General features: G+C 34.1%; 3 protein-coding genes and 1 long non-coding RNA gene across 5 annotated transcripts; 2 read left to right on the top strand and 2 right to left on the bottom strand.

Moving 5' to 3' along the window:
• Nucleotides 1–7,275: 7,275 nt before the first annotated feature.
• LOC18589700 (protein EMSY-LIKE 3) lies at nucleotides 7,276–12,756 on the top strand. The gene is given in 12 exon segments (XM_007014785.3): nucleotides 7,276–7,791; nucleotides 8,688–8,823; nucleotides 9,251–9,459; nucleotides 9,556–9,665; nucleotides 9,758–9,995; nucleotides 10,099–10,293; nucleotides 10,371–10,439; nucleotides 11,287–11,532; nucleotides 11,619–11,687; nucleotides 11,774–11,837; nucleotides 12,339–12,460; nucleotides 12,462–12,756. Coding segments are annotated over 11 exon segments (1,386 nt in total). The 5' UTR covers nucleotides 7,276–7,791; nucleotides 8,688–8,795; the 3' UTR covers nucleotides 12,498–12,756.
• Nucleotides 12,757–12,761: 5 nt separating this feature from the next.
• LOC18589699 (alpha/beta-Hydrolases superfamily protein) lies at nucleotides 12,762–16,119 on the bottom strand. 2 transcript variants are annotated; one of them, XM_007014784.3, is made up of 3 exons: nucleotides 15,549–16,119; nucleotides 13,021–13,307; nucleotides 12,762–12,862 (listed from the first exon to the last, which is right to left on the bottom strand). In XM_007014784.3, exons 1-3 carry the CDS (start codon nucleotides 15,895–15,897, stop codon nucleotides 12,827–12,829), a joined length of 672 nt encoding a protein of 223 aa, XP_007014846.1. In that variant the 5' UTR covers nucleotides 15,898–16,119; the 3' UTR covers nucleotides 12,762–12,826. The 2 variants fall into 2 exon arrangements, with proteins under 2 accessions (XP_007014846.1, XP_017983034.1); XM_018127545.2 differs by lacking the exon at nucleotides 12,762–12,862 and having other exon boundaries at nucleotides 12,870–13,307; nucleotides 15,549–16,116.
• A 1,183-nt stretch (nucleotides 16,120–17,302) lies between these two features.
• Nucleotides 17,303–22,422, bottom strand: LOC18589698 (uncharacterized). The gene is made up of 3 exons (XM_007014782.3): nucleotides 21,802–22,422; nucleotides 21,084–21,696; nucleotides 17,303–18,482 (listed from the first exon to the last, which is right to left on the bottom strand). Exons 1-3 carry the CDS (start codon nucleotides 22,098–22,100, stop codon nucleotides 17,523–17,525), a joined length of 1,872 nt encoding a protein of 623 aa, XP_007014844.3. The 5' UTR covers nucleotides 22,101–22,422; the 3' UTR covers nucleotides 17,303–17,522.
• LOC148760944 (uncharacterized) lies at nucleotides 21,966–23,854 on the top strand. Its single transcript, XR_016028599.1, has 3 exons — nucleotides 21,966–22,101; nucleotides 23,127–23,369; nucleotides 23,641–23,854. It is a non-coding gene; the product is annotated as an uncharacterized LOC148760944 (long non-coding RNA).
• The last annotated feature ends 571 nt before the right edge of the window (nucleotides 23,855–24,425 follow it).

Here is a 24,425-nt window from a genome sequence, read left to right as displayed (position 1 = left end):
AATTCTTTAAAATAAAAAAATTCATAATGGAAAATAATATTAAAGGGGTAGTTGTACCTTATAAAAAAGCACAAGAAGAAAACCTCTTAGCTAAACCTATTGCTACAAATTTTCTTCCTCCAAAATCCTCCATAGTCGCCCTTTTCTTTAAGGTCTTCTTGATCTCAAATTTTGGTATTTTTTCTAGACACTTCTTATAGAAAAATAATCATTGTTTTAAAGAAGAAAAAGAGAGAAACAATTGAGTTACCATCTTAATTTAGTATTCCACACTTTGTTCACTCAAGATGCAAGTTGAAGAGATTCTTGAAGAATAAGTGATAAGTTTGTTCGTTTAAGAAATCAATCCTTGGTATGGTGGTGAATTTACTACAGTTCACTAAGGGGCAAGATTCAAGATTCTCATAAGAAAAGGTGTGATTTCTTATATATCTTGTTTCTTGAATTTTTTTCATGTGATTAAATTGATTTGCTTAAATGTATGATGTGTAGTTCCGTTTGTATATTTGGATTGCTTGTTTCTGTAATTAGAAAAATTTTTGAAATCTATAGTTTACATGAACACATGCATGTTGGATTTTGATCGTAGTGAATGCTTGTGATTGTGTAACCCATGGACTTTAAATATTTTCTAACTATGGAAGCAATTTGTCCAATTTACACAAATGAAAATCCACAATCATATATCATACAAATCAAATAATAATCACATCAACATAAAAGAATCAAAAGTAAAAGATATTACCTACTTCGTGCCAGGAATATATTTAATTCTTCTTTCCTAGTAAATTATAGTAAATTCACTACCACACTAATTGTTAGAATTCTCAAGCAATTTGAATTACCACTTATTCTTCAAGAATCTTTCAATCTTGAACCTAAAGTGGGCTAAGTGTGAGATACTTTTCAAGATGGTAACTAGATAGTTTTCTCTCAACTTCTTCTATGACAAATTTTCTTTGCTTGATGCTTGTAGAAAATTGCTAAAACAAGAAGAAAACCTAGAGAGAGATGGAGTTTGGCTATCTCAAAAGAGGGTGGCTAGGTTTTTGGCCCAAATCACATATTTATAATGTGATTTTCGGCCTTATAAAAATAAGAGAGATATTTCTCTCTTAAAACTCTTTTTAATTAAATTAATATTTGTCAACTATAATTATAATTAAATAATAATTTATTTATTTAATTATAATTGCTAGTCCATGTCAAATTAGGATTATTCTATTTTATTATTATCCATCTTTAATTAAAAAGAATTAATAATAAAATTAAAAAATCCTAATCACACATAGAGTAATATAATTATCTCATTATTATAATTACTTATAAATAAAGAATTAATCATTTTAATTATTATATTTATAATTAAATATCCTCCAAAATTATTGTTATTTATAAGTCAATAATTATGTTAATAAATTTTTTTATAAAAAATATTTCTATATTAAGATAATTTTGCTTACTAAAAGTAATATGATTAAGACAACTCTTGTCTCAATTAACCCACATATATTCATGTTTATAATTAAAACATTATATGCACCGTGTCTCAATTAAGATAACACTTAGTTACCAAATTTGAACATTAATTTGCATAAATAATTAAAAATGCATTCCATCTTAAACGAGTAGAGTTGTACGAAGTTAAGTAGGGAATCACATTAGACGTAGATATTTCAAACTCTAATAAACATAGAATTATCTCTCAATCTCATTAAAAATAGTTCTTATTTATTAACCATGGAATCACTTCACCATAAATTCATGTTTGCACTCTTGTGTTATCTACAATTATAAGAAATATCTAATATGTAAAATTTAATGTTGGTTTGTACAATTGCAAACCTTATGTTGTGAACCCCAATAGCCATCAAAGGACAAAAAATGAATTTACCATTTTACCTTTTATATCAATTTTGTCTCTTAATCTCAAATTTCATCCAATCGGTGATTCAATACTCGAAATCTAATCTTTTGAGTATTAAGATGTGACGTCGGGGTGTTTTGAAGACACCAAGGCATTGTGAAAACACCAAACGTGATGAGGTTAAAAACCCCACTAAGGTGAACACTAATCTTGGCTAGGTTAGAAAACCCCATTAAGGTGAATAATGATCAAAATCCCACTTTGGTTGGCCAAACTAAAAATACTAAAATCTTTTACTCTTCTAAAAAAAACTTAGAGAAAAAAAGCACTTGTGCTTATTAAAAAAAATTCTTTATTTAATTTCAACTTCAATGTCTAACAACTAAGCTAAGAGGGCTTTATATAACTATTCCTAAAGAACAGAGCCTTCTTACTTTACCTATGTGGGATTATTACAATAAAAATAAATAAGGAAGTAACCTAACCTAAACTCTCTTGAAATACAAGTAAAATAAAAGATAACTACGGAAAGATTATTATGGAAGTAATATTCTCTAACTTAATGTGTAAGTAACCTAATAACATATTCCTATATCATTCTTTATAGATTAAAGAAAAAAAAATTACCTGTACAGGTTCCCTTATCCAAATCGAATCTCTTTCATATTTAACACTTCCTCAATAACTCCAGTCTTAACAATTAGAATGTGTTGAACTTAAGCAATCCCATCAAAACCATCAAATGGATACAAGTTCAAAACATTGAATATAGGATTGATTTGTCACTTAGGTGGTAGCTCAATTAAGTAGGCATTTGAGTTGATTTTCTTTAGCACCTTACAAGGTCCAAACTTTCTAAACTTGAGCTTGTGGTAAGTCTCTTAAGAAATTGTTCTTGCCTTAAGGGCACGAGTACTTGATCACCTTTCTCAAATTTCTGCTTACGACGATGTTGATAGGTAGCAAAAGAGCATGCTGCATTACTGGCTTTTAAGGCAACTTTTACCTCTTCATGAATCCTTTGAATGTGATAAGCAAATAACATCACCGACCATTTGAATAATCCATATAGTGTTTTGAAGGTTTATTTTCCATTCATCTTTACTCCTCATTCTAATTTGATGATATCCACTCTTCAAATCAATCTTTGAAAACACCTTGGAACCAACTAGTTGATTAAGCATCTCATCCAATCAACGAATAAGAAAACGATACTTGACTATGATCTTGTTTATGGCATGGTTGTCCACACACATCCTCCATGAACCATCTTTCTTTAACAAAGTTGGGCAAGCACAAGGACTTTTACTTTCTCATACTAGACTTTTCTCCAACAACTCCTTGACTTGTCTTTTTACTACCAAGGACTCACCTTGTGCATGATGAACATCAATTTCCTCTATCTCTTCATCATATTCATCATAAACTGGTTCTAACTCTTCTCAATCTAAATAATCCTTCGCATGTAACTTCCCATGAAATCAGCTACTTCAATCTTGACTTCTCCACCATTTAAATCAAAGGCATGTAATAACTAGTCCTCCAATACAACTCTTGTCGCTTGATTTGTGGGTCCATCTTGGAGCTATTGTTGTTGATTTAAGCAACATCACATTTTGCGAGTTGCTTAGGTAATTTTTGAATTTGATGATGTAATTCCTCAATCTCAATTTAATGATCATCTCTTCAACGATTTTGGCGTCCTGACAGCATTTTATTGTATGGTGATGTAGAAAAAAAAATGATGATATTGTTGTAACGTGTAAGTCCAAGAACCTGATAACTAGAAGTGGAGATTTAAGAGTCGCCACTAATATTTTTTTATTTAAGTGTGATTGATCACCTATTGATTTTGTTCTAGTCGACGAGGTCCTAAATTAATTTTAAGTCCGTCTAAAAAACAATAAACTAGTCTACGAATTTTAGAGTGGGTTCGAGAGTACAGTTATGCACGGGGAAGGATTAGCACTCCCGTGACGTCCGTTCTCCAAACTGTACCATTTAATCATATTTATCCTATTTGAATATCAATTTTTATTTATTTTTATGTTTCCTTATATATTTTTTTAGTCTTGATTTTACATGTCTTGCTTTTTTTTTTTTCTAATCTTTCTTTCTAATTTATTATTACTATTATTTATTTATTTTTTTAAAAAAACTAAAATATGATTATTCTACGTTACGAATGCACATGATACAATTATAAAATGATGTTATGCTTTACTAATTTTAAATAATGGGAAGCGAAAACCTTAGATCGGAAAATCATTCATAAACCATCTCAATGCTTTGGTGAAGTCCAGAAATTTTCCTCACCTAAGGATGTCCCCAAAAGAACTCATCTCTACAAGTCCTTTGAGAAAATCCCATCATCGAGATTCTCGTCCCATCAACAAAATAAGCACGTTGTATGCTATGTCAAGGTAAAATCGTGAATGATGCCAAAAATGAGCGCGCTTATGGATATAATTTTACTAATTACAATTTCTATAATAATATATTTAATATTCTAATGTAATTAAATACGTCATTTATTTTTATTATATATCTTTTAGAGAAACGTTTTATTTAAATCGATAATTTTTTATGGGTTATTACTATTATTATTATTTTTCAAGTTATTTTGATTGAATAAACAACTAGGTTCCACTAATCTTTTATTTGGAATAATTGTTTGAATTAATTAATTACTATATTGGTTTTAATTTTAGATAGAATATTATATGAATTTATTCCTTTACATATTTAAGATAACTACTATCAACAGAAAATTTGAGCATAAAAACAATATCTTTAGTTCTAGAAAAATCAAGATTTAAAGATTAAAAAGTTGAAAAATGTCACATTGCTCATGAAAACTCAAAACCAAGCTTCCAATCTTCAAAAATGATTACTTTAGGTGGAAAGTTTGAACGAGTTGTGAGTTAAGAGAAAAGCTAAGGAAAATGCTTCAGAATGAAAAACCCTCGTTGAATAGGTCATATTTATACTTTGGAAGGTGAAAATATCCATTTGCCTTCTTTTGTATTTCAAAAATTGACAAAATGTATCGATACATTTGACAATATATTGATTCTTTTGGTTCTAAAAAAATTGTATCGATACATCATGAACATGTATCAATGCATTAAAGACAGAATGCAATTTCTGAAATAGATTGCCTATAAAAGCTTGCTTAGCTTATTTACATTTACTTCTTTCTTTTACTCTCCATTTATTTAAGATATTTAATGTAAATAAGTATACAACCCCCATTTGGATTAAATAAAAATATAAAAAAATTCAAAATCCGAAAGAATCAAAATCTAAATTTTGGTTTCAAAAACAAAATAAAAAATGTTTGATTGAAATTAAATTTGCAATTCTCATTTACCATTAAAAATACTCCAAAAATTGTAAAAAAATCATTTTTAGTTATCTAAATATCAAGGAAATCATTATTGTCATTTTTTACCTCCAATAGATTATTTTATAAAAATCACATATTTTAATCCCTTCCAGACTCAAAAATTTTTTTACTTAAACAGTGACAGCCAAGCAATGTAAAAATTTTTACTTAAATAGTGACAGCCAACCAATGTAACAATGAATTCTTTTTTAAAGTTAAAACTAATTTGATGTTCAAAATATAAAATTTTCATGCTCATCTAAAGATTTCCTAATATATTCTCCTACATCAAGATGGGGTTTCACATGTTATGGCTTTGATTAACTAAATAAAGACTTTTGTAATAGGTCGCACCTCAAAGGCAATGAAAACAGAAATTTAAAACTATAAAATGTTCGATTGTGATGAGAGAGTAGACAAAGAACCCACCACTCTAACTTCTAGTACCATCTCTAGATAAGCAACACCTCCATCAACAATGCAACAGCCAAAAGAGCAGCCCTTGCCACGACTAGTCAGCACATAAGTGGCCAGAGAACTTTTCCCGGAGAGCATACCTCAAAAACATTCTAACGCCAACCAAAAAGAAGAATTGCCCACCCAAAAATATTAAACTAGGGTTAATTCGTATATTGTTCCATATTTTCACTCATTTCTTCCCACAACTGCAATTGCATTCAAACTAATCAGTAAAGGGTGAGAATTTAATAGAAATCATTGGACAAGGATAAATCTTAAAAGAGAATTTGATATTAGATATTGTTATGTGAAAATTACAAAGGATGATGATGATGATGATGATCATGATGAAAGTTTCCAAGAGAGAGACAGTTTAGATTTTCACACGGAAGAAAAAAGTGGGAGTTTGAGAGAACAAAGTCAAAGCTACATGGCTTCCGCGAGATAAAAAAAATATCAAACAATGGAAAATTGAGAGAGAAAGAAAATTTGTCCATGGCTTATGTGATCGCAAGTCAAAGGGCATATCCCTAGAGGCCACAGCTATTTTTTGCTTTCGTCGAGTTGCTCTCGGCAATGACGAAAATAGGTTATCGACAGCTCTTGTGAAAAGAAAGAAAGAAAAGGACAAAACGAAGGAAATATTAAAGAAAAAGAGAATGAAAGTAAAGAAGGAAAGACAAGAGCATTGTTTGCTTTTAGTAGTAATAAATTTCCACTTGCTTAATGATTTGTATCATTGCATCTTCCATTGTGCTTTAACACAAATGTAAACAAAACGTACACTCTTTTGTTTCTAGCCAAGGCACCCTCCAAACCAACCCCTTAACAGAAGCATGGCTGAAGCTGAATTTTTTTGGGAATTTGCTGTTGAAAAGAAGCACTGAAATCTGTTTGCCAACTATATGTTAGAATGCCTCATGCTTTTGTTTCTGAGACTACATATTTTATTGTACACTTGCACTCTATTTTTTGTACATACTTACGAGTGTTGGCAATACATTCATAGACTAGATTAACTATAGTGCATATATTTTGTAACAATATGCTATAAAAACTCCATCAAATCCAACCTCGAGAAGAGGTAAAACAGGTTTATATTTTGTAAAGCTCTACCAAAATCTTATGTGATTATGTTTTCCATCACCGACTTTTGTTACTAAATTAACAACGAGTGTATAAAATTACAAATGATCATAATAGTAATTTATATATTCCCGTCAAACCTCTGAAGGATTTGCATATTTATAATTTTAATTACAACAAATTATATTAATCCTTACCTGCAAAAAATTTATAGAATAAAAGAATATGATAAAAAAAAAGTACTAAAACATGTCTGCTACTAACCGTATAGAACGCACCAATTTATCTCTAGTAATAATATTATTATTATTATTATTAAGTTTAAACACAAGAGCAAGGCGAAGACGGCATGACGCTGTAACACGTATGACGCAGCCTATAACTACATTTAACAGAAAAAACAAACGCTAGTGAACAAAACGATGTGCAATACAGGCCTGGAAAGCGGAACTCAAACTGAATTATTAACTGAACTAAAGAAAGCGCCACAAAAACAGATTTCAAGTCCGCGTTCTTTCTCTCTCCTCTCTCCCACACACACACCCACACACACACAAACTCTCTCTTTCTCTCGTAATCCAAACCAAATCTCTTCAGACAAAAATTCACACTCTAAACCCTAATTTATCCCCATTTTGCATCGACAAATCGCTCTTCAATCCCTCGGAATCCCCGCTCTTGGCTCAAATTTCAAACAATTTCGAAAATTCGAAGCACTGATTTTGTTTCTAACGCAGCAAATTAGTTTCTCAAAATTTTGACTTTTTGGGAGCTTATTTGATTCGATTTTGCTTGGGACTCGAAGAATTTCCTGATAAATTATCCTTCTTTTTCATCGTTGGAGCGCTCGGAGATAGTTTTGGGAAAGAGATTCGTTGAATTTTATTGCTTTCAGAGCTGATTGGAAGTGAATTTTGGTTGAAATTTCAAGAATTTTAGGTGAAATAATTGGTTTTCGGTTCTCAATATAGGAGGGCTTTGGACGGGCAAGGTGAGCTGGTAACATTTTGTGATTTTCTTTGTGTAATTCAGGAGCTTAATTTTGTGAATTTAGGGTTTCTCCTTGATGAATTTTACTTAAAATTGAATTTTTACTATGTATTTTTTTTTGGTTTGGTTTTAAGGTGGCGGGACTGGTTAAACAATTGTGAAGCTTAACTTAGTATAGAAAGTTTGTATCTTTGCATCATCTTCTTAGTTAAGAACTTAATTTTGGGAGTTAGGGTTTTGTTTCAATGAATTTGCTTGTTTTCTTTTTTTTTTATTGGCTAAATGCTTGTTGCTTCATGAAATGCAAGTTGGTATAAAGGAACAGTAAATGATGAAAGCAAAATCATAATTGTTTTAAAATTGAATAAATGATTAAAATACAGTACCAATTCTAACATAATTGTTCTATATAAAAGTAAAAACTCATGTATTTTCTTCTTCAAAAAGAGATACATTTTTAATTTTTAATTCTTCAAAATATTATCTGCTTTTGTATCCAAACATGCCTATAGAATCTAATAGTAACCAATTGGTACATCAATAATTGGTGTTTTGATACATAATTAGGAACAGTTGCTGAGTCGAATTCGTTAAGCCACAAACCTAAATCACAAAATTTAACTCGTAAAACACCAAAAACACTCACTATCATTTTTTTTTTCGTATTGATTTCATAGCTAGTTTGAAGTGATAAGAAGTTACAATTGGAATTTCCCTGCGTAAAATTATAGGCATATTTTAAGGTTCTTGGATTGAGCTGGGGTTATTTTTATAATCTATTGTTTTCAATTCCTGTAGCACAGAAAATGAGAACAGTGAGTTTATAGCTAGTTTAGTTGATTGAGGTTCTCATTGTAGCTGAAGTTTATGACTTCATGGGATTTTTATTGTTTCCAGGATTTGTACCTTGTCTTGCTGAACAACTTAGCAGCTTGCTTCTGGTGCTTCTATTGGTTCAAAGTGTTATCATAGAGTTTAGTGAAGACTGAATTTAAAGGAGCTGTCATGGACTATGGGCTTTCTGATAGCAGTGGTGAGTTGAGTTAAAAGTTTTGTTTTCGATTTATCTTTTTTTTTTTTTTTTTTTACTAAATGATTTTGAGATGGAAAAACTTGGTTTTGTCAGCTTGATTAATTGATGCATTCCTTGGTTAATTTTGAGTAAGTATTTAGGGTTCAGGCTCCCATTTTCTCACATCCCTTTCTCTCTTTCTCAATGTTGCAATTTCTGCATCGTTTGGAAGTGTTCTATAATGTTTATAAAAGGGTGCTTTGAAGAAATGATATAACTGCTGGTAACCTTATGAAAGATTCTGAATATAACCAGATTTCTTTTGCTAATCGGGGGTATAAAAATGGTAAAAAGATTTCATTATTACCTCTGAACTCTGGCATAAATTGTGCCACATCCTAGAAGCTTAACTCTAATAATGAATCTTTCTGATGTGAAACAACTGCAGGAACAGATGATGACCTCCCTCCTTCACATCAGAATAGGTTTCAAAGAGGGGGTCGCACTGCTGCAGGGAATGGAAGATCAGCAGTTGTAGGTTCTGCTCCTTTGCCTAGGATGCACAGTGACATGGAAACTCAAATCCATCTCATAGAGCAGGAAGCATACAGTTCGGTCTTGCGGGCCTTCAAAGCTCAATCAGATGCCTTAACTTGGGTATTTGTCAAAATCTTTTATTCAATAATTTTTCCCATAAAGATTATGTCGAGTAGGTTTTAAAGCTATTTACACTATATGCATTTTCCCTCTCAGGAGAAGGAAAGTTTAATTACTGAACTCAGAAAGGAGTTGAGAGTATCAGATGAGGAACATAGGGAGCTTCTGTTGAGGGTTAATGCTGATGATATCCTCCGGAGAATAAGGTCTGATAATACTATGCCATTCAATCAAATATCTAATGACTACTGGTCAGTTCTGCATTTTAATGGGAACTTTGATAAATTCTTGCTGTTAGGGAATGGAGAACAGCAAGTGGGCTCCAGCCTGGGATGCTCAGTACTAGTCAGCCTGTTCATGACACTGTTCCTAGTCCTACAGTTTCTGGATCACGCAAGAAGCAAAAAACGTCGCAGTCTGTAGCTTCATTATCTATGGGTGCACCATCTCCTGCATTGCATCCATCAATGCAACCATCTTCATCGGCCCTGAGACGAGGTCCTCTCCCTGGAGCAAAGAGCAAGAAGTCAAAATCAGTGAGTTAATTCATTTTAAGAGACATGAGAAAAGCTAATGAATGGGATATGTGTTCTACTTTCATTATTTACTTATGATTATTTTGCTGCATCCTCAATGAAGTCGACGCAGTACCCTTCCACAGGTCTTCCTGTAAGGCCCCAGGCTCCTAATCGTACCTCTTCTGGGGCCTTTGCAACAAATGAACCTGCTGAAGCAGCACCATATGATCCATTAATCGGAAGGAAAGTTTGGACAAGGTGGCCTGAAGACAACCATTTCTATGAGGCTGTTATAACGGACTATAACCCGGTTGAGGTATATTTCACAGTTTTTTTTACAGTATTCTGTTGATTGATGGATATCTTCATAATCTTTTTTTTCCATATTGATAGGGGCGGCATGCTTTGGTTTATGATATTAATACGGCAGATGAAACCTGGGAATGGGTCAATCTCAAAGAGGTAGAATTGTTGCATTTTAGTGCTATTTCATACAATGTATAATTGCTTTTGACCTGTTTTATCTTTAGTTTCTATGTTAATGTACAATTTTTAACAAAATCAACTTTTAATTTTGTAGTATCTGTTTCTTGGGAACTTTCTATGCCATTCATCAGAAATTGCATGAATTTATATGCCTGTCTATCCTTGTGTCTTGAGCCAGTTTTGTCCAGAGATATTGTTTATATCTCATAGAGTTACAAAACATTGTCAAGCTTACTAGTTAACCAATGATCAATATGATTTTCATGAATTTGCATGCAGTTTATGGCTGGGAATTATAATACTTAGGAGGTTCCCAAGTTACTCTTGCATGTATTTTGGAATATTTATCAATAATAATAAGGATCATGTGATGGCGTAATATGTTTCCAAGTTGTTGATCTAACTAAATTCTAGTTGCTATTACTAACCAATATTATTAACTGTCTGCATATGTTGATAATTTTCTCGCACTACTATCATTCTGCCTTACTAAACTTATTAAGGGCTGTGCATTATATTCCAAGGATAGGGTCCATGTTTTGGAACTGTTGTATGATCACTATACACTGTACATAACATTGTGCTAAGCTTAAATTATTTCATGCAGAAGTGGTAATTTTGTCAACTGTAACTTGTCTCAGTATCCTAGGACTTCTTTGGCCTTTTTTTTTTTTTTGCCTTTTATTACTTCTTTGGCCATCTTGGGCAGTAAGAATAGTATTTCAATTATCCACTCTTTTTCGATCATACAGTAGAACATTGGAATAAGTCCTTTGGATTATGCTCTCCTGCCTTCCACTGATTGTTATATTTATATTGGTAGATATCTCCTGAGGACATTAGATGGGAAGGTGATGATCCTGGAATGTCCCGTAGAGGTGGCCGCCCTGGACCAGGCCGTGGGATTAAGAAGTCCATGGCACGTGGTGGTGGAGTTGCCGGAGCAGGCAGAGGTAGGGGAAGTTTAAAGGGTCACGCCAAAAAAGATTTTCCTTTGGCGCAAAATGGTATTGGGAAAAAGGTTTTGGGTGATATTGAGATACTTCATACAGATACTCTAATTAAGGAGGTATAATTGCTGCTGGAAGATCATCTAATAGACTGCAATTGTTGAATGTGGTGCCCTTCTTTTCTAATTGTGGAAATTTTGAACAGGTGGAAAAAGTTTTTGGTGCAGGCCAACCTGATCCCATGGAGATTGAGAAAGCAAAGAAAGTGCTGAAAGTAAGTGTGATATTGTAATAGTTTTCTTGCATTGTTCTGTATCAGCTATTGCAGTGATCATGATGGATAGATACCCATCATTGCAGGAGCATGAACAAGCCCTAGTAGAAGCAATTGCAAGGCTTGAAGATGCATCTGACGGTGAAAGTGGTAATAACTAATTACATATAATCATGTTTATATAATAGTTAAAATAAGGATGCACCATCTTCTGTTGTATCATCTAATTGTAGCTTTTGGATGTTCAGTTTACCTGTAGCAAAGGTGTACAACTTTCCAATTAATTATTGTTTCTCCCCCCACTCCCATTCTCATAAGAATGAATGCTATGATTCAAATTTCAAACAGGCACGATTACATCATCTATAGCCATAGGAATTGTCTTAACTTGTGAATTAACTGCTGCTCATGCAACTTCGACATCATCAAGAGGAAAAACATACTGCAAATAAGAAAGGGAAAAACAACAAAAAGGAAAAATCTTGTGACATGTGTTAAGCTTATGTGATCTCTCTTGTACCACCAAACGAGTTTTTAGTTACCTCAATGAATGGGGTATATGGCTCTAAGCAGTTAAAGAGGTTTTATGGCTTTATTGATGAAGAAGAATGCCGACTGTTTTTTTTTTTTTTATTTGTTTGGCTTTAAAAGCAGATGGAGAACATCCATTTTCACGAGGGCAATCAATGGATCAAGAAAGAGCATGGAGAAAACGGCAGTGGGATGAGATGGGTAATGGTAGAATGGTTGATGGATGTGATGGCAATAAAAGTGACAAGAGATAGTCAGCGAGACGACATGCGATTTTAGCCAAGCTTTGTACATCCATCCAATCCAGTAGCCTCTGCCTTTTTTAGTGATTGTATCTTTGTTATATCCTGGACACGCCACCAGCAGTGTCTTGGTTCATAGTCTTTTTAGTTATCAGTTTAACTCTTAATTGTAACCTTGGATTCAACCGTAAGCTAGGAAAATGCTTGTATAATTTTTTTTTTAAATTTTAAAATTCTGGTGAATACCTCTGACCATGTAAAATGTTTTATATTCATATTGTTTGTTCGCTTTGTTCTCTCCTTTTCTCCTTAATCTTATTCATTTGATTGCAGCCAAGTTCAGTGGAACCCACGTTTTCACTTTGATTAGACAGCATGGAAACCAACCCTCCCTCTAAATTCCTGCAAATTACACAAATATATAAAAATCAGCATATACAAAACCAATAACAGAGTTTTAAGGCGGCAAATTTTCACAGCAATCCACCAAGCATTAGTCTAAGAACTGTCTGCTTGCCCTACAAGGTCAAGGAAGCAATAAATTCAAGGATAAGATTCACCATCTGAGCATCATATGCTGGGCCTTCCATTTCAAAGTGACTAACTCCTTCGATCAAATGTGTTTCATTGCGTCCTGCTGCGGATTGCAGCTTGTTCTTCAGCTGTTTGACGCTGGTAAATCCATCCCGAGTTCCCATGACAAAGAGTTTTTGTTTTGGGGATTGTAGGATGGCTTTGTGGTGCCGTCCGAAAAGGATTGAGGCCATCATGCCAAAAGGGTACCCCAGACTCACATAGCCCACAACTTGCTCAATTTGATCAACTGCAGAACCTGCAATTGGCGCTCCTGTAACAGGGGATGAGGTCAAGTTAACTGCCGTTACATATACTTTCATCGTCCAAAAAATATGCCAGCTGGGGCAATATCACATTGCAAATTGCAAAGTTGGTAGATATCCCTATCAATTGACATAAGGTGCTGTAATGCAATAAGAAAAAATAGTTTTACATGCTGAATACAAATGGCAATCACATGGCTCAGTAATGATAGAGATGATTTATGAAACATGTTTCCCTTCTCAGACTCCTTCAGCAAATTCAATTGAACATGGCCCTGTTTATTTATTAGCAAACAATCCTGTAACAAAAAAAATCTCCATTGATCACGGCCACTTACAAGCGGCCTGCTCTGAACATCCCAAGGCAGAACCCAATCTTGTGCATTTACAGAAAGTTTACAGCAGTCAAGTCATTTCTTCTGCTTTCCACCCCCCACCACCACCACCCACACACATACTTCTGTTTTTCTGTTTCTTTCTTCTGAGGACCTCTCTCAACCTCTCAACTATTGAGTGACCAGCACTCAAAATATTTCACTGCCATCAACTTTGTAAGAAGGAAAAATGAATATTCACTTTTACAAAAGCACCCATTTTTCTCTGACCAGCAACAGAAACTCAATTTAAAAAACAAAACTTTATTTTCAGCACATCAATATTATGGGTCTCTACCACATTGTAGCCAAGCGATTTACCGGGACACGCCAAGCAATCCATGCTCAAAATTAATGAAACAAAAAGAGCATGTGATACCTCAAAATGATTATTTTTAATATATAAAAAGCATGACCTTCAAAAACTCAATTGCATAATTATCAGACTGGTTCCACAACAAATCTGCTGTTCAAAAACTAACTGAATCTACCAACTAAAACTTTTCCCTCATAATCATTGATGCAATTGTCACCAAAATAGCAGCTGCTAACTAACAACAATACTTTTTAAGTATGTAATTACACCAGCAGTAAGCCCAAACACTGCACAAAATCCATTGCACATCAATAATTTATCTTTATTGAAGAAAAACTGTATATCCAATAGTTCATTTACCACTCAAGATAAAATATCAGTCAACTTACACAATAAACAAGTAAATTTTCCGGTAACTTCAAGCATAGAGGGGAAACAAACTCACCAATTTGCCTTCGACTTGGCCTTTAATAGGAATCCAGGCAACCACTCACCTTTACATATAAAGCAAAGCATAGTGGGAAAGATAACTTGTCAATTTGGCTCAGAACTAGCCAAAAATAATAACCCAGGCAACCTTCACCTTTACAAATAAAGTGGAGCATAGAGCAAACAAGAGCTCCACGAATTACCTTTGGCTTAGCCAATAATAAAAATCAAGGCACACAGCGCCACCTTTACTTATAAAGCTAGTGCTGATATTACTCTTAATACTTAAATATCTCTGAGGGACAAAGCCTTTTGATCATTGCAGATAGTTGGTCAGGGAGGAGCTGAACTTAAGGCCTCCTTTCTCAGTGGCTACCAATAGCTATTGTCCTGTATCTGTGTGTTAATTAACCAACCAGCAGTGTACCACTCAAACCATCTAATTTCAAGTTTAACACTAACTTGGTCATCAAGCGCATATTGAAATAAGTTTCATCCATCTTTTTTGATGATGATTCAAACAACTATCAGAGACAGAGAGGCATGCTTTTCCAAAAATTGTGGAAAATATCTAATTTTCCAACAAACCATTTCCTAAAACAACAAATCAAACCTCTTAACATTTCCTGTACTCGTCTACAAGTTTGGTAATTTTTCCAAATTCAGAAAGTACTCATCGTAATATCTGGAACCATTAACAAGAAGATGGCAAGTGACTTCGAACTAAAATAATAAAAAAAAAAGCCAAGTAAAAGTTTTCGTCAAACAACACACCAAATATATCGATAAACCTAAAACCAAAAATACCTATTTAATCAATTTATATGATTAGCACTTGACCAGCAAGTTATATTTAAATTAGCCTATAAATCATAGAAACAGAACTTGTCCAATCAACTTTCCCTTCAGTGTTAGAAAGAAGTTAACTTAATTTTTTTTCACTTCCTTTTTAAAGTAAATTAAGTACATAAGAATCTAATACCTGTTTTACTGGGATCTAAATTTAAAACAACAATCTAATAACCACCCAAAAACCCAAAATAGTTCTCCATACCAAAAACCAAGATATTTGCAAAAAAAATTTAAAAAAAAAAGAAGAAACAAGCTAAGAGGATATTTAAAATTCATACCTGCAGAAGAACCCACCAACAAGATCTTGTCAGAAGAAAGATTTTGAGAAACCCAATTGCAGACAGCAACAACATCCTTAACTTCAGCAAAACCTGTAAGAGAAGCGCTTCCAGTTGACCCTGCAACTCCTCTCATGTCAAAAGTAACAGCCCTGTAACCTTTGTCAGCTAACCCAGAAGCCATCCCCTTTAAAAGAGCCTGACAGCCACCCAAGACAGAGTATGGATGGACAAGAACTATGACTAGGTTGTTGTCTTTGATCTCTTCTTTAGGTTTGAAAACTCTTGTGCTGAGCTTGACCCCATCAGGAGTTTCTACAGTGTGTGACTCCCGTGTGTAGTTTGACATTTTGTAGAGAGCTGAATGGAATGGAATGGAATCAGAAGGGGAAAAAAAATTGGGAGTTTTGAGAGAGAGAGAGAGAGAGAGAGAGAAACAATGAATTGGTATGGAAATTTGGTGGGTTCAGTGTTGTTCGTTGGACAACTCAACAGGCCTTGGGGGGCTCATCAAAGTTTTACATTTTCACTGGGTTGGTTGGGCAGCTTTTTTGGTGCATTTCAGAGTGGAAAAACTGTTTTTTCTTTTTTTCTTTTTTTAACCCTTTTTGGATAAGGATAGGGCCAAAGGGGTTGGCTGCTTTTCTATTGACTAGTAAAACAAAATTTCAAAATGTTTGGATGAGGACAGCTGCCTTTTTTCCTTTTTTTTTTTGAAAGATAACTCTGAAGGTTAATTTTAAAAACATTACGATTCTATTTAATTATTTGTAGACAAGAAATTCGTACAAACGAAATAAATTCCCATAAAAAATCTGTTAAAATTAATCTCAAAATCTTTGAAGTTTGTTTCATCGATTTCTGAAAAGAAATCCATTGATAATAAGTAATATTATCAATGAAAGTTTTTCCCGATGAAATATTTATGAAACATATTCTATTGGAAATATCTAATTATCATGGAATGATTAGTTGATGTTAAATTTCTTTTCTTGCTTATTTTAAACAAATTTATAATCTATTAAAAGTTTAAATCATTTGTTTTTATTTTATAGCAAAATTTACAAAAAAAAAAAAAAAGATTAAAAGACTTGAAGCTTGAATACCAACCCCTAAAAAAAAAGGAAAAAAAAACCTTGAAAGTGAAAACCTTAACTAATACAGTAGTTCCATATCAACATTTCATTTTAAATGTTATACATGATTGGTTTGGACTTTAGACCCTACAAATTCTGAATATTTCATTGTCAAAATACAAAAATAATATTTTAGTTAAAATTAAATATATTTATTATGACTATTACTATAACACTTTCGGTTAGATTGAGTTTCATTCTAACCCGACCCAGAAAGGTAGGCTTGCCCGGCCATGGGCCTATGGATTGGCCAGGCAAAAACGGACTTTAGACACCGTGACCCGACACTTTAAAATTTTTAGCTTGGTAGTTTTTCTGCGGGGTAATTTTTCGAGGGTTGCACTTACCATCTTAACTAGGGCCACAACCCCAGCCCCGCCAGATTTACATCCATAAAGTGGTGGGGTCGACCCCATGTTTTGCTGTTCACACCCAACCACTCCTCGTTATAAACTTCACATCTTTTCAATCCTATTTGGAATTTTTTTTTTATGTATTTCCGCACATATTGGATGGAATATCAAATTGGTAGCGGGGTTTTCTTTTTTTTTTTTTTTTTTTTGTCTTTGTCTAATTCTAAGAGGAGTTGAGTTAGTGAAAAATCAAAGGAAACAAACAGAGATTAAAAACCCTATCATTCATCTCATCTGCACATGTTGCGTATACCCTAGTGGCCACAACATTTTGTTTACTCTTTTAATTCCTCCCTCTCCCTCTCCCTCTCCCTCTCCCTCTAGTTAAGTAAAAACACTAGAGTCTAGAGACTTAGAAAGCAAATAACCAATTGAAAAGAAAACGCAATCACTACTATACTACACATTCTACAACATAATCGCCATCACCTTCTAGACCGTTTCCTAGCCCTCCCACCACCCCCCACTCCCACCTCATTCTCAGCGTTGTCTCTCCCTCTCTTGGCCGTTGACTCCGCCGCAGCAGCCCTTTTTGGTGGCCTTCCAACCCCTCTCTTCACCCTCCCACTCTCTTCTCTCGCCCCTCTTCCTCCCGAACTCCGTGTAACCCTCTTCACATCTCTCTTCCTACCCCTCCCCTTTTCCTCTTTACCATCTTTGCTCCCACCCTCCGAATCATCATCGCCGTCCTCATCGTCTGTCGCTTCACTCGGTGAATTTTGCTTCATTCTTTTCAAGAAACTTGCCGCGCTTTCTTTCTTTCTCGCCATGTTTTCTTTCTTATCCACCTTGAGCTCCAGAGCATCATGAGAGCTAAGCTCATTACCACCATACTCGTGTTTTGTCTCCCCACTCTTGCTGCTTGTTCTTAATGAGTTTCTACGGCCTGAAACCGCTCTTTCTTTACTTCTTTTCTTCCTTATACCGTTGTCATCTATTCCACTAAAATAACTAGTATTAACCTTCTTCTCAGTTGCCTTTGGCTTCTCTTCAACCTTTCTTTCCTTTTTATCTCCTCTCCTGCTAGCATTCTGGGTTAATGCCTTGATAGAACTGCGTTTATTGCATGCAACTATAGTAGAAGATTTGTTGGGTTTCGGAAGAGATTCGGGTGGCTGATCAAGTCCCGGCTTCAAATTCGCAGGTTGAGGAGGTTGTTTCCGAAGCTCATCGCTTATTTCCTTCAAGACCAAAGCCCGGAGTTCTTGAGCAGCAATGTGTTCTGGAGAGTTTTTGCGGTGAAAAATTATAATATTATTGAATAAAAGGAGGAGATCCCTGAAAAACTTTGCGCTGCAATCTGAGTAGACACCTTCGTCAAGCCTGGATTCAATTCTTTCCAGATCCATGTGTTGCCTGACCAGTATTTTGTACCTTTCAGATTCCTGCAACAATGGCAGAATTACAAAATGACTTATTAATTACTAAAAACTATGCAATTCTATGAAATAGTTGAGCTAAGATATAGAACCCTGGCCCCGCAGCAGTAGCTCTGTTGATTTTCTGATAATCTACTCACATGCATGTTCCACAACTTCTTTTAATTAACTTATTAATTAAAATTTTGGTATTAATTTCTAAATTTGATTCGCTAACTTGTTTACGACTGCTTAAATCACTGATGGCCTATATTTAAAAAGCGAATGTTTTACATATAAAATACATTTTCGTGAGCACACTAACTTAAATGGAAAGCAACTTTTTTAAACGAAAGCAAATTAAGGTACCAGAGATGTAACACTAATGAATTCAAATTTTAATTTAAGTTCTAAAAATAAAACATGACAGATTAGGTGAAGAATACATATCCAATCAAAGTAATGTATGTGAAAGACACCTCAACTTATTGAAATTAAACAGAATAATAATAAAAAAATTTGGTCCTTGTGGATAAGTTTGATATAGGGAACATTAGTAGGTTTTACATGCATTAAATTAAGGTGTTATTCATTACATATTAGAATCAAGTTTACAGTCTAGCTAGTTTATATGTAAGTAAGTAGGTATTGATCGAGGTTAACATTAAAAGCAAAATTGGAAATTTTATTATGATTCAGCATTTTAAAATTCTACCCCAAAAGAATTATATTATTAAATTTTACAATTAGTTATAAGATCCGAATTAGTGGCTTAAAAACAACAATAATTAATACCGCTCCTCAAAAGAGTTTTATACGTAAAATTCTTTTTTCATTTTTTACGATGACATACTTTTATTTTATAGAAACCGTAACGTTAAGGTACCTAGAATTCTTATACTTTTCTGCGAAAAGCCAACGGCATTTTAAGCGCACGCACACTTTCTTAATATGTGGGTATGCCAACGTGCTTGGTCCTCTATCTATCCCTCTGAATTTTTACCCTAATGAGAAAAGGAAGAAGGATTCTACCACATATTCCTTCATAATTTCCCCCTTTTGGCACCAAAAAAAAAAAAAAAAAATTGGTCCTAAAAAGAATACATATATATATATATATATATATATATATATATGTATATAACATCAAATCCTTTGTGAATAAAATCCAAAGGTAGGACCTACTCTTAAATTATTTGATTCACATAAATAATAACTAGAATATATACGCACATAAAGATGAAAATGATATTGCAAATTTTTTTTAAAAAAAAAAAAGAATTTTGGAAGAGAAAAAGAGAGTATTCATGAGTAATCTCTTTAAAAAATTGATAATTTTTTTTAAAAAATTTATTGTAAAGAAAGTTAACAGACATAAATATCATTAATTTAATATTAGATATAATAAGTGATTATGGTTTTTAAATAAATTTATCAACTGAATTGAAGTTTTTTTAACTTGTGACACTAAATTCAAAAATCGATTTTATATAATAATAAAAATTGAAGGTATAGTAAAAAATAATGATAGAGAGCCAAATCCAAAATTTATAAATCCCATCCTCCAGCAAGAACAAAGGGGGGAAATGGATATGAAACCAACCAATAAAAAATTTACAAATCTTGCGGATAATTTTTGGATCTAAAAATATGTAAATGTCACGAAGGAAAAATGGGTGCATCTAGACAATATATGAGCAAATATTGAACTTCTACGCTCCTATTGGGATCCACTAAACGGTTATATGGCAACTTAAAGTTTTAAGTAATGTGCTTGCGACCTAAAAAAAAAAAACCTCCTGCATCTAAACTTCCATAGACCAAAGCTGCACTTATTTTCCGAGCTAAACAAACTAATTTAAAAAAAAATCGAAAGTATACACTGATTAATTATATGATTAAATTCATTAATACTAATAACAATAAAACTACGTAACATAAAGATAAACTATTGAAGTCCTTACGTGGAGCCAGCCTCCGACCTTTTAACCTGGCCGACACCACTAAATCTTAAATTTTTGAAAGTAAAAATAAAAATAAAAATGCTCCCTTATTTTTTTAAAAAATAAATTCAATTATTTCTTTTATTAAGTACCACATCACTCGGATGTATGATTAAAGTGAAAAATTAATTAGTCCAAAATTAAAATCACTAAAATGAAAAAAAATTCAATCAAGGAAATCTTAAAATAATAAAATTTCCAAAAGAGTCCGATCCTAGGCAGTGTCCACGATTACGTTGTTTAGGTTTTAGCCCACCACATTCAAATTCGGGAAGCCTAAATCCAAGATGGTGGCAGTGACCCAAAATGCTGTGCTGATGCTCTACAGCCGTCCTTAACGCGCCACGTCAATCCAAAGACTGGTCAAAATTACGGAATACCCCATATATTTGGTAATTCTACCATTAAGATTTCCGACAAATGACGTGGCAGGCTAATTGGCTCCCAGCCTCATTCCCCGCACGGTTCCGGTGGCAAGCGTCATTTCCACTTGATCGCGTTTTTAATTTTTCATAATTTTTTAAAATTTCAATCATAAAAATTCTTTGTTTTTCTTCTTTTAGATAGAGAATATTCCTTATTAGTTATTATTATTACTAATATTCATAAATATTTAAAAAATTACCTGGCTCCGTTGACAGCGGCCAAAAGCCGAGCCGAGCCGATGAGAGCGGATGATGCCGAGAAGCCTAACCAAGGATTCAGGCTTCACCGCCGAGGCTCTCTTCATGGCGGGAGAAACCTCATCTCCTTCGCGCTCCTCAGCGCTGCTACTTCCATCCCCACTAGTAAAACGACGCCGTTTCTTCTTCGACAAACTCGCGGAACTTTGCACGTCACTCGTCTGCTTCTTATTATCACGTTCTTCGCCATTTACTCGTTCACTGCCCGGCCCTTTCCCGGTTCGAACCGGATCAGGCTCATTTCCAGTACCCGGCCCGACCGACTCTGTTTTAACTTGTGCCTTTTTCTCTCCTCCTACTTCCTCTACTGCCTCGACATCGTTTTGTTCGTCTTTAACGATAACCGTCGTCGTCGTGGCCTCCTCAGGTTTTTGACTGGTGGAGTTGGACTCGTTGAAGGATCGGTCATCAAGATCACCGGAATCATCGCCGGCGGCGGGTTCACCGGCGATTATATCCGGCGCAGGCTTATTCTGTCGGTCATCCAGATCTGCCTCCTCTTTCAAACTCCTATCTCTTTCCTCCACCAATCTCTTGACCTTCAACTCCAGCGACCTGTAATCACAAAGGAAAAAAAGCAACCTCTCAGATCTCGCCACAAGGCAAGGGAAGTACGTAATCATTCGTAAAACGGATCGTCATTTGATTTAATTTATTTACACGATCGAAACGTCACGTCGTTGAACCTCCCGACGAAGCTCTTCAACACGAATCCTCCGCAGCTGGTCAACCAAACTTGAAGAAGAAGCGGCATCGTTGGGGGAAATGAAGCGTCGTTTAAGATCAAAAAACTTGTCCTTACAGAGTTGAGGAGTGAAGGAAGAAGAGGTTCTCCGGTTCTGGAGTTCCAAGGCGATGGAGTCCCAGCTCTTAGTGCCGTGGCGGTTGACGGCACAGGCTAGGAGGAGCTCCTCTAACGTCCCCCAAGGTTGCGCGCTGGTTTCGTGTTCCCTAGCCATGGTACGCTCATGTCATCATCGTCATCATCATCAATATCATTTGTTTTGAAAAACTAGGGTTTTTATTTTTATTTTTATTTTTATTTTGATCTGTTTTGCCGTTTTGATGGGGTTCCTTATATTCTCATCGTCGTTTTTTTCTTCTCCTTATACTCGATTTTATTACAGATGTTGCTTTTTAAAAAATCTTTTTGTGTGAGTATTTATACTGAGTGTGCGGTGGGCTCTGTGTCTGTGTGCGCTCTTTTGCTCTCTGGAATTTTTCTGACCTTCGCCTTTTTGGTTTCTCACATTGGTTTGGGCTGGATCGACGACTTGCTTTTGGTTTCCATTTCAAATATTTCTTTTTTGGAAAAAAAAATAAAGAGAGTAGTACCATTAGTTTTCAATATCACGAAAATATCCTTCTCCATTTCTCTAATCTTTCTTCAAAGAATGATTGGAGAGTTGAAGCTAGAAATTAGAACTGAAACCCCCAGGGAGTTTCCCTAAGGAGCAACATGAAATGTTGAAACAAGTCCAGTGATTGATTTGAGCCTTTAGAAAAAAGCCGAAGTTTCTCGGTATTTACTTTAGGATTTAAGCGGAAGGGCCTTTGGCCCAATTCACCTGTGCGCCGTGAGGCTCTCACCGCACTTCCAGCTTCTTAGATCTTTTCTAAGGCATCTGGATTTGGGTTCCAACCCAAACAATCCTTCCCGCCCCATCCTCTATAATTTCTTATTGTGAAAAATGTAATTCCAAATGCTTACTGTCATGGTAACATTTCATCCCATTCTCATATTAAACTAGTTAACCAAAAGGTTTCTTATTTAGGGTTCTAAATTTTTTGTAAACACCCTAGTATGACATACATATATATAGTTAAACATTTTGATCTCTCTAAGTTTTAATCATAATTTCACGTGAGTTTATTAGTATTTGAAATAAACAATCCGTTCCAAACATGTAAGCGACGTTAATGGGTAAATGTAAAATGTATCATTCTTCTTTCTCCAATCTTTTCATTATTTTCCTTTCTCTCAGGTCAATGGCGACACTTCCTTACACTAACCAACCATCTCACGGCCAGATCTGACTATCGAATGCCAAATCCAACTAGATCTTTCCAAGGGAGTTCGATCTAGTCACACACCTCATATCTCGCACTCCTTTGGGGACATGATCTGGTGCTCCCTTGCTCCCCAAGGGAGCGCGAATCTAGTGTTCCCTTGGAGGAGAGCCAAATCTGGCATCAGATTTGGTGGCAAGGTGGTCGGTCGATGAGAGGTAGGGTAAAGAGAATTTTTTTTGAATGGAAGAGAAAAAATTTTAAAAATTATATTGTATATAATTTGGTAATTTTTAAAATTAATAAAAAGTAAAATTATTTGAGAAATATTATCATGTCATCAAATTAACAGAAACATTAATAGTTAACTAACAGCTGGACTTATGTGTTTAACGAAAAATATTCTTTTGAGATAAACTGTTCATTTCAAATACTAATGAAGACGTGTTTAACTCAAATTCGCTTTTCTTTTTCTTTTTTATAATTGAGAGAGGAGGGAGTCGAACCCTACTCTTTAAGCAGGGGGATTATGCATCAACCAATGAGACAAATGCTCGGGTGCTCGCTTTCCTAATTTGGTTGACGTAAATGTAAGAGATGATACAATACAAGTGCGGTAAAGTCATAATTTTGAAATCTATACGAAAGGAAATGAGTTTAGATTTTGTATAATTATTTTAACGTCATAATAATGTCAACTTGTTCATGGCACAAAAATATTTGTGATTTATATGGATTTACATGTTACTTGTTCATGGCACAAAAATATTTGTGGTTTATATGGATTTACATGTTACTTGTTCATGCACAAAAATATTCTTGATTTATGCGGATTTACATGTTAACTCATATATTAATATGATACATTTACACGTTCAATTAATCAGTGTAATAGGTTAACTCACATTATTCAAAATATCTAATTTGTTTAAATTAACTTATTAGATTATTAATATTTAAATATATAAAATAACTTATTATTCATATTTAAATAAGTTAATCGTGCTTTATTTGAATTACTTGTATTTAAACATTTTAACCTATAATGTCATGTATTTTGTATAATAAATGTGTCATATTCTTGTAAAAACTTTGATATGATTAATTAACTGTGTTGTGTTCATAACAAACCATTTATCTCTTATATTATAATATTTATATGACAAAGTTATAATCCTTTAACTGAATTTGGATTCTAAGAAGTAGCTGTTAAGGAGAATTGAGATTATAATAAGTAGAGTGTTATTTTATTGGATTGGAGAATGTGTATCAAT

The sequence above is a fragment of the Theobroma cacao genome, chromosome 9 (genome assembly GCF_053813885.1).
Source record: "Theobroma cacao isolate CCN51 chromosome 9, ASM5381388v1, whole genome shotgun sequence".
NCBI lineage: Eukaryota > Viridiplantae > Streptophyta > Magnoliopsida > Malvales > Malvaceae > Theobroma > Theobroma cacao.
The sequence above is the reverse complement of the archived record's forward strand: the minus strand, read 5'-3'. Positions and strand labels throughout refer to the sequence as shown.

What these genes read in the sequence shown, in the direction of transcription:
- LOC18589698 (XM_007014782.3), bottom strand. Translation starts at nt 22,100, where the DNA reads ATGGCTAGGGAACACGAAACCAGCGCGCAACCTTGGGGGACGTTAGAG. An exon ending in CGACGTGACGTTTCGATCGT is followed by an intron (nt 21,697 to 21,801) that starts GTAAATAAATTA and finishes TTGTGATTACAG; the next exon opens with GTCGCTGGAGTTGAAGGTCA. An exon ending in GCCGCTGTCAACGGAGCCAG is followed by an intron (nt 18,483 to 21,083) that starts GTAATTTTTTAA and finishes CCATTGTTGCAG; the next exon opens with GAATCTGAAAGGTACAAAAT.
- LOC18589699 (XM_018127545.2), bottom strand. Translation starts at nt 15,897, where the DNA reads ATGTCAAACTACACACGGGAGTCACACACTGTAGAAACTCCTGATGGG. An exon ending in GTTGGTGGGTTCTTCTGCAG is followed by an intron (nt 13,308 to 15,548) that starts GTATGAATTTTA and finishes CCCCTGTTACAG; the next exon opens with GAGCGCCAATTGCAGGTTCT.